The sequence below is a fragment of the Micromesistius poutassou genome, assembly GCF_964030765.1.
Source record: "Micromesistius poutassou genome assembly, chromosome: 7".
Lineage (NCBI taxonomy): Eukaryota > Metazoa > Chordata > Actinopteri > Gadiformes > Gadidae > Micromesistius > Micromesistius poutassou.
In genome coordinates, this window is record NC_140277.1 from 8919540 (window position 1) to 8929722 (window position 10183).

General features: G+C 41.3%; 1 protein-coding gene across 1 annotated transcript; it reads left to right on the top strand.

Moving 5' to 3' along the window:
* minpp1a (multiple inositol-polyphosphate phosphatase 1a) lies at window positions 1-9766 on the top strand. Its single transcript, XM_084470329.1, has 5 exons — window positions 1-626; window positions 1560-1751; window positions 6113-6210; window positions 6372-6502; window positions 8840-9766. The coding sequence occupies exons 1-5, from the start codon at window positions 38-40 to the stop codon at window positions 9207-9209; spliced, it is 1380 nt and encodes a 459-aa protein (XP_084326455.1). The 5' UTR covers window positions 1-37; the 3' UTR covers window positions 9210-9766.
* The last annotated feature ends 417 nt before the right edge of the window (window positions 9767-10183 follow it).

The window sequence follows — 10183 nt, forward strand, 5'->3', positions numbered from 1 at the left end:
AAGTCCGTCCGTTACTTTATTGAGACACATCAGCATCATGGGTAGGATTTATTTTACATGCATTTTGTATACATTTTTAAGCGCTATTATATGTTGTAGGCCTATGCTTAAAGATGCCCAGGCGACCGTTCCTTTGAGCATCCCAACGATTGCTCGATATTTCACAACAAAAGGAAGGTATGAGGAAGTGAATCCACATCTCATTGGGGACATAAATGCTGTAAACACAACCGTTTTACAAGCCCTCTCTCCAGGATGTCGCGAAATTCATCTGTCCGCCATAATACGCCATGGGACACGGTACCCAACGAGCAAAAACGTGGAGAAGATGCAGAGGCTGTACAACCTTATTGTACACAACGCTTCTGGAAATGCCATCTGGGTGCGTGAGATTAAGGACAACTTCGTCATGTGGTACACCGAAGACATGGACGGACGCCTTGTGGAGAAAGGTGTACTGGATCACGAGCATTTGGCCGTTAGGTTGTCGAAGCTTTTTCCATCTTTGGTGTCAAGGGAGATGCTGCGAGGTGGAAAGATTAGCTTCGTCACCAGCTCGAAGCACAGGTGCGTTAACAGCACCTTGGCTTTCAAGAGAGGACTCACAGACCTGTGGAGTGTTGAAGGTGCGCTCAAGATATGTGATTGGCTGGCTTTACAGCTATATATAACCATCCATATCTATATCTATAGTTATATCTATATCTATATATATATTAGGGCTGTCAAGCGATTAAAAAATAAACTAATTAATTACAGGCTCTGTGATTAATTAATCTAAATGAATCGCTTACATACATTTTGCCGAGAAAGTATTTCAAAATAATATAATTCAAATAAATTATGGCAGATGAGTGATTCAATGAATAATATAGCCTACATAATAGACTTTAAAGTTAAATGTCTCTTATATTTAAAACATTTATTTCATTAACATACGGTGCATTTTAAGATCAAATTAATAACATTTCCATCGCACTCAAGATGCAATGCAATTCAGGCAAAAAATATACAATACTTTGTTTTGACTTTAACACTTTTTCTTGAATACTGTATGTGCCAAAAAAAAAATCTGAAAAAAAAATCTAACAATCAAATATTTTTTCATCACTTTCCGCGTTAATTTGACAGCCCTAATATACTACATATATATAGTATATATATATTATATATATATATATATATGAGAGAGGTGTGTGTGTGTGTGTGTCAGCTGAATGTTAACAATTGCATCATGCATTTTTGAGATACACCCATCGGAAACTGAGGTTTTGCAAAATGATGTAATAGTTTATTGCCCAAAGAAAATATATAACCACAATGCCACTGTAATCTTGTATCATGTAGGTTGGGTTAAGAAATATGAGCAACCAGTTACTTGGTGCAGGGAAGACTATCATATTCAGGATCTTCCTCCCAATTATTCCCCCATCAAATATTATTTTTGCTATATTGTGAGTGAAGAAGAATTGTCCCATCCCATACTGTATATGTGTTTACATTGTACACCCTATCCATCACATAGTATTTCATATACATTAATTGTTCTCCAAAAACAGAGGAAGTTGAGCACAAGGTGAACGACACCCTGATGCGGTTCTTCGACAAGTGTCCCCGGTTTATTCAAGAAGTGGACAAGAACCCCGCCTCTATGGCTGAGCGCGACAAGTTTGAGTTAGGACCAGAGATGCAGAGGGTGGAGCAGAAGATGGCTGACCGCCTCGGCCTCCCATACAACCTCATCAACGCAGGTGGGATCCATTAAACACGTGTGTTCTACCATTCTAAACAGTCAAACTTTATTGACACAGGGCTTTTCGTGCAAACATGAACAAGTAAGAAGAAAATTTAATGAGTTTATACTGACATTACAATTATTATACCTGTAACTGTAGCTACAACTCAAGCCACCAGAGGCTGCTAATGGGAAAGTTGACTGAGTATAGGCTACAGATTGTCAGCCTCAGTTCCTCTTGTAAACAGTAGCTGCTTTCACATATGGACGTACAACCGTCTATTCTCCCGCCATTCTACCGACGGGCCTTATATGTGAATGACACATCCTGACGTTGGACCTCCTGAAAAAAGACTACCCCTTAGGGTAGTATTTTAGCCGGCGGAAATGCTGATTACCTTATATGTGAATGAGCAGTAGGATGTCGGCATTTCACACCAGTTGAGTGGGCGTGTTGATGACGCTTCGGTCTACGTTTGCATGTCATTGAGTGGCACCCGCACCCTAATCGATAATCAGCCTGTTGCCTTTTGTTCGCTGAATGGTTATTATTAAATTAAATATTTTAATGTGGCACTTTTCAGAGTCATTCGTGATGAACGCTAAATGATAGGTCTTATCGTAACCCTCAAGTACAACATCATACAATAAATTACAATACATGAGTTCACAGCTGAACGCATAGATAGAAAATCTGTTTTTATTTTTATGTTACACCTTTCCTGCTGTCGGCTCCCAGACTGTAGTCAAGGAGCACAGGGAAGACGTTCCCTCCAGCGCCGATGTTCTCTCGGGGGTTAACGGCAGTGGGTCTGCTTATAGGTTTGAATATGGTCGGAATGAAGCGGCCACCGATTCTTGACAGGCTGGGTACTTTATTCTTAGTTTCACTAACTTTACAGTACACGTTTGCACAGACACAACCAGACTCGTTCATTACTTCACTAAACTGACACGCGCTACCACTCGCTCTCCTCACTCGTCCAATCACACGCACATGCACACACAAACCCGATCCCGCCTCTTGCGAACCTCTACCCTACATCATATCCCGCCCCTTGCAAGCCCGCCCCCCTTAAGCAGCCGGAGATTCTACTGATGACTGTGACTATGACTCCTGCTCTACAAATGCGGAGAAAACACATGTGAAAACACTAAACGCTGACTCAGAGTTTGCCTTTGTCCTCTTCACCTTTTTATAGGTCATCATGTGATACCGATGATTTGATTTGGATGCAATATCGCAAATTTTATATGACGTGACTGAACTGCCTCTCTAGGAACGATACAGTGGCCTATTCCACCACACATCTCTCTCTCTCTCTCTCTCTCTCTCTCTCTCTCTCTCTCTCTCTCTCTCTCTCTCTCTCTCTCTCTCTCTCTCTCTCTCTCTCTCTAACTGCACTGTTAGTGGCATAAGTATGTGAGAATCAAGTTGTTTCAGGGTGTTTTGGTGAACTACAAAATAGCAGGGAAGGATAATTATGTGAGTGAATAAAATTGATACAAATCCACCAGTGGCAGCATTGTACTTTGAAAGCTGGTGGGCAGCATGTCTTGGACTACAAGGGCAGATAGAAAGGATGCAAAGCTACTCTTGATTTGTAAAACGAAATAAAATACTCTATCATTGGGCCTATTTTTGCCCTCAATGACTGAAGCTATTGGTTGTAATTTGGCTGTTTATTTTCAGCTACAATTGTTTTAAGAAAAATTAAGACACAAGACCAAAAGTGATTCTATTTAAAATGCATCATGCTCTGAATCATTCACTAACATCCTTTCCACAATATTAAACAGAATGGTTTAATATTGTGAGTAACAAACAATAAAAAGAACAACAAGAACATAATGTCACAACTATTGACATGGGCTGTAAGCCTAACATTGTTTGAGGCAAATGTGGATGTTAATGGATGTTTCAGAATGTTGGTCATGGTGTTAAGCCAAATAAGATTGAGGGACTTCATTTATAGATCAAGGGGGTATTCCATCAACCAAGCTAAACCCAAAGCTAAAACCAAACTAACCATCAAGCTAAACGCAAAGCTGGGCTTCTTTCAGCTAGAGTTGCGTTCCATGAACGTCACGTTCGGGGATTTCCGCTAAGTAACCATAGCAATTTATCCGACCAAACTAACCTAGTCGGGAGCAGGTTAACTGTCAGGCTAACTTGAGCGGTGTTTCAGAGAAATCCATCTGTCAGCAACAATTGTACCATCAGAAGGTTCCGCCAAACCTAGTCCTCACAATTTTGTCATAAATGTACATATATGAAGTACAAACAGCGTATCTTTTCACTAAGGGTCGAAGATTAATTATTAATTATTATTAGTATTATAGCGTCATCAGTAAACAGCGGCTAGGTGAATGGTCTAGCACTTGCCCTGTGATACGCGCGACCCGAGTTCGCGTCCAGACTAATGCGTAGTATTTTTGGTGTTGGCTTCATTCTGTAATTCCCTTTATTAATTTTATTAATTCCCTAATTAAGAATATTCAAAGAAATGGAAAATAAATGGCATGAAAATTTATTTGATTTCTCTAGTAATCCTTCCTATATTACTACTACTTGCGTGGGGTTAGAACCCCGGACGACCGGGTGCAAGTCCGACACGTTAACTCGTGGAAGTTGGCGCTAGTTCTAACCGGGCTTAATAAACTAAGCACCGCGTTCGTTGGCTACTTTGATGGAATACCCCTCTGGGGCCTCATTTACAAACTAAAGCTTGCTTACGCACAAAAAAGCTGCGTAAGCAACTTCTCACGCAAACGTTCGGATGTACAAAGACTGACTTTACGTGAGAAAGTGTGGTTCTCCACGCAAACTAAATGCCTGGCTTACGCACATTTCTGCTGCATTTTGTCAGTTGGCGGCACATAGAGGCAAATCAGCGCATCAACATTAGGCCTACTCGATCACGAGTCATTAAGTAATATTGCAATATGAGGCTAGTTCAAAGTGGATTTGAACGTTGTGTGCAGTGTTGGCCTTGTTAGAAGATATTCAAAATGAACGGGTATTCAGCGACTATTATGATTTTTTGGCTCATGTTGATGACTGGCTTATCAGCCGATTCGGATTCCCAAGAGCTATCCTCTTGGAACTATGTATTTCTCCTAATGATGGCACTACTGCAGGCCTATTTATACTAATTAGCATATTAAATGAGGGAGGAGACTGGGCGGAGAGTCGGGCTTGTGCATGTGCGCTCAATTTCACGTTAATTGGGATGTACAAAGAGAATCTGCGTGAAATCGTGCTTACGCAAGGATTGATACATCTGGATTATTTTGTGCGCAGCAGCTTTCCAGATTTTGGCGTCCGCAAAGTTTTAGTCAGAAATCCACACAAGTCTTAGTAGGGATATTTTTTAAGTGATTTCGCCAGCGAACAGAGCCGCACTGAACCGCATTGAACAATAGCGCACCGCTCGGTGGAAACGAGGCATACGAGCGGGTTTGTTGGTTCTCGTAGCCTAGAGACTTGAGGGGATAAACCCTCCCTCCGGGCTGCTCCACAGCCAGGGCTCCTGCTTATTGGTTCATAGCGCAGCCAAGATTCCAGCCTATTCGTGAATAGACATTGACGCGATTCAGATCCCTTAGCTAGTCCCACCCACTCAGAGGAGGACTTTCCTCCTCTCTCCCATTGCCCCCCATGTTATCCACTGGCCGCCAGTAGTTCCCGCGAGAAATGAATGGGAGTCAATGGAGGCTGAGGGAGGAACGTCCTCCCCAAAGTAATATTCAATAGGCGACAGGGGGTGCTAATATCCCTTTACCCAGGGCGATATATATATATATATATATATATATATATATATATATATAAAAATGTAATTTATTTATTTAATTTGTAAAGCAGGTGTGGCTGCATACTACACATACATGAGCCTAGAATAGGCTAGTAGAGTAAGAGTATGCAGAGCTGGCCCATAAAAAAGTTGATTGAGTGTAGTTCTAAGGTTACTGTAGGGTATGTTGCGTCTAGTAGTGTGTAGACAGTCAAAATAACCTGTGGCTTTGTGGTGAGCCAAATGAGGATGTCTGAACAACACAATGTCTGGGCTTTGGGTAATTAGTTGTTAATATGTGTTGGTAGTGTGGGCAGCGTACACCAACAGGGATGAGCTAACATTGGCCAGGATTCCATTAATGCTAACAAATGGAGAATATAAATAAACTAGGTTCAATTAATGTAAACACAAAAATACAGCAAGCCAATGCAATGTAATATTCAACTTTGGAAACGTATAGAAAAATATTCATATACATGTGCATAAAAATGTTTCTCAAAATATAAAATGTATGTATAACATAACGATGAAGTGCTATGCCAGTTCTAACATGTCACCTCACCGTTCAATTCAACAGATATGACAGGAGCGGCGTTTCATTTCTGTGCCTATGAGTTCGCAATCAAGACGGTCAACTCTCCCTGGTGTAGGCTTTTTGATGAAGTCGATGCTCAGGTACCTTGTTTTATATCTGCTGGTTTGGCAAACATTTAAAAAAAGAAAAAGTGAATTTCTTTATTTTATTTGTTCAACAGTATCAACCTAAATGTACTTCATTGTGACAGCTACTTGACTCTCTAAATAAACTTGTTTGACTGGAATTTGGAATTCTGCAGGTAATGGAATATGCAAATGACCTGAAGCAATACTGGAAGAGGGGCTATGGTCATGAAATTAACAGCAAATCGAGCTGCATTCTGTTTCATGACCTTTTCAGTCGGCTAGACAAGGCAGCAGAGGAGAGCAAGTAAGTTAAAAGTCATCGTTTTGGTACACACACATATACCTTTTTATATCTATAAACCATACTCCACTCTGCTAAATGATAGGTTAACAACTTTTTTGGGCAAAGAAAACTTACTGGTTGAGGAACGAGGTACGAAATAGATTGCAGGAGAATACGCCTATATTTGTTTGTTACATTGATTTTCAGAAAGCTTTTGATTTAGTAAACAGAAACCTTCTTCCTTACTGGCAAATAAAATAAAATCAAAACCGGTATAAATGGCAAACTCATAAATCATGCAATCTGTTCCATTTATAGTGCCACTGAGTCATATGTTAGGGTGAATTCATTTATTACAAACTGGTTTTTCACTTGCTCTGGTGTCAAGCAGGAAGGTGCTTTATCGCATACTCTCTTCGCTGTATATATATATAATCATTAGGATGTGGCATACAGTTTGGAGGGGAAAACATTAGTATACTTTTATTTTGTTTGTTTTGTTAAAAAAAAGTGAACTATGCTAAAAGTTACAAATACCTAGGATTATACCTGGATAATGTATGCATTTCACAAAGGGTAGCCTACTACAGTTCTCTCTGAGTCAGCCAGTAGAGCTCTTGGTGGAGTTATAGGCAAAACTAAGATGTTGAGGGATAGTTTTTCTACATACACCAAACTTTTCCAGGCTTGTGTGTGTCCTGTGTCTGACTATCTGGCTGGGGTCTGGGTCATAAAAAGTGTCATTGAGCAGATGCAAACACTCAAACAGTTTGCAGTAGTCAATCGGTATCCTGAAGTTGACCCTTGAAACTCCTGGAAAATATTTCACAGTTCAATGGCCCTGAAACAACCCTTGCCCGAGGGTTATTATTTATTTCACAGGATTGTTTGTTTTTACTGTCAACACCAGTGGCGATGGGTTAATAGAGGGCACTAGGGCTTTGCCCCTCCGTGAAATATTCACTCAAATACTGTATATCTGCCAACTATGAATCAACTATTATAAATACAAAATAAATCAACAAAAATACATAGTGTTTATCCTTGTTTAATTGTCTGATAGACCGTACTTGCCACTGCCAGCAACCATTTAAATGCATATGAATGTCAATTCTTTGGACTAGGCTTGTTATTGGTCATTTGAAATAAAGCCCTCCTCCAAGTCAGGGGCGCCGGCTACGTTGAAGTCAATGTAAGCTTGCTTTTTGCAAGCTTTTTGCTATCTATCAGGCAGAGGCAGCTTTTCATTGGCACAAGAAAGTTTGCCCTCAGCCAATGGTATGGCTTTTCTGTTCTTTTATCACCACATGATTGGACAATTCAGCAAATCAATCAAATAGGCTACCTCCCTCAGCAGCATTCGCAAAACACAACTACATGCAGAGAGAAGAGATAGATCACTAACTAGCAGAGAGTTGTAAAAGCGCTTTCCACTCATTTCAGTGGAGGAATTGGACTCCCCAAGCAATGTTATACTTAAAAGGAGCAAGTAAGTTACATATTCATTTAGTCTTTCGGCCTGTAGCATTTAAACAAAATGAAGCAACTGTCCCATATTTCTAACTGCATTTGAAATAGACATTGAGACTCCCAAAAAATGGACGCTATAGGACAGTGATCATGATTTGCCTCAATATCAGAATAACAACAATGTGTCAAATAGCAATTGCTGGTGGCCATAAAGTAGGTCTGTATATGCAGTGTAAGCTTGTCCAGGTCTTGCAAGTCAGGATGTAGGCTATGAATCTGAATGAATAGTAGGTAATAGATAATAGGTAGTGGCCAGCCCCAAAATGCACCAGAATACAGGAAATTAAATCTACTAAATTCAAAATTTTCTGGGGGGGGACCCCCAGACCCCCGTCTATTACTGCGCCCCACCACCAATTTTTATCACCAGCCGCCACTGGTCAACACACTACGTGAACAAACATACCCTGAAATAACCTTAGAACTACACTCAATCATAACTCTTTTATGAGCCAATTCTGGATACCCTTGGCCTACTAGCCTATTCTATTCTCATACCTGTAGTGTGTTGTCCTTATGTCGCTCAAGAGGTATAACAAGTTATCTAAATACCTGGCTCCTTCTATCTCATTGCTGAGGTTTCCCTGAACAAGACACCTCACCCTCCCTGCTCCCGACGAGTTGGCTGTCGCCTTGTATGGCTGCCATGGTCATTGTTGTATGAATGTGTGTTTTTTAAACGGGTGATCGTGAGGCACTGATTGTAAAGTGTGTCGCGTGACCACAGGTTAGAACAGCACTACTTCAACTCTGTCTGTTTACCATTTATTCTGTTTCCTATTTGACAACGCTTTGTACCTCCTCTCCGTCTCCCTCTTCATCCCCCAGGTTGGGCGGTCCCGTGTCGGAGGCGGTGAGCATCCAGGTGGGCCACGCGGATACCCTCCTCCCACTGCTCACCCTGCTGGGCCTCTTCAAGGACGAGGTCACGCTGACGGCCGGCAACTACGCCGCACAGGCGGGCCGCTCCTTCCGCACCAGCCGCACGCTGCCCTACGCCGCCAACCTAGTGGTGGCGCTGTACGACTGCGGCGAGGGCGGCGAGCTCAGGGTGCAGGCGCTGCTCAACGAGGCGCCGCTGACCTTCACCGGCATGACGGCCGCGCCTCTGTACCGCGACCTCAGGCAGCACTACCTACCGCTGCTGCAGGGCTGTGTCTTTGAGGATGTGTGCCGGCTGGCCGCTCAGCGCAAGTAGCTTTTAGAGTGTGAGGAAGTGTTTTTATTTACCGCTAGTTATTCAGCTAGTGCCTTATATCCAAAGCAACTTACAGTGAATTGAGGGTACAGTTCTTTTTAAGGAGCAGGAAGGGATTTTAGGGGATGAGGGGTCTGGTATAGGTGGTTAGGGTCTGGGCAGGGATGCCTACAGGTTACGTTATGGACATTGGGGCATGAAACCTTGAACTGTTCGGCTGGGAGTCCAAGACTAATTATAGCCTCTCTATAAGTCAATTTAATGGTTAATTTGTGTGTTTTAAACTTTGTTTAGAAGTGCAATTGCTTCACATGGCAGACTATACCTTAATGTTGGCAAGGGAGCACAATATTAATGGCACATTAGCCTGGTTTTGTATTCAGGTTTTGTGTGTTAAATATATTTCCCATTCTCCACAAAGTGTGGGAGGTCCAAAGACATGCTAACTAATTAATAGTTAAAAGTTATTAATACAGATATACATTTTTTGCTATATAATCGTTTATAAGTGACTTATTACACTGCTTTTTTTGCAATATAAATGAGAACTAAATTAACACACGTGTGTGCGTGACTCATCTCTTGGTTAAATAAGAATTGTTACATTACTGTATCATGGTGAAAACAAAATTCAAAGCTAAATATATAATGGAAATGAACAGCGCTGTGAAGCTATGCCAAATCATTTCTTAATCTTTAATTACTAGAGACTGGATTCCCTAAACCATTAACATATTCATACTCTAGTCTACTATATGTCTGGCCAACATTTTTTGTCGACAACTGTCAAAAGATTTAACTTGGTTAGATTTGTGTTTATTTAAGTGTTATATATGCCTCCTTGTTTTCTCTGCTGCTCCTGAAGTTGTCTTTTCTGCGGATATCAACCAGCACCTTCATGGTGCAGACCAGGTAGGCTACTTTTAAAACTGTACCGCCATGGTACCAAAATCAGAAGCCTATGTAATACCAGT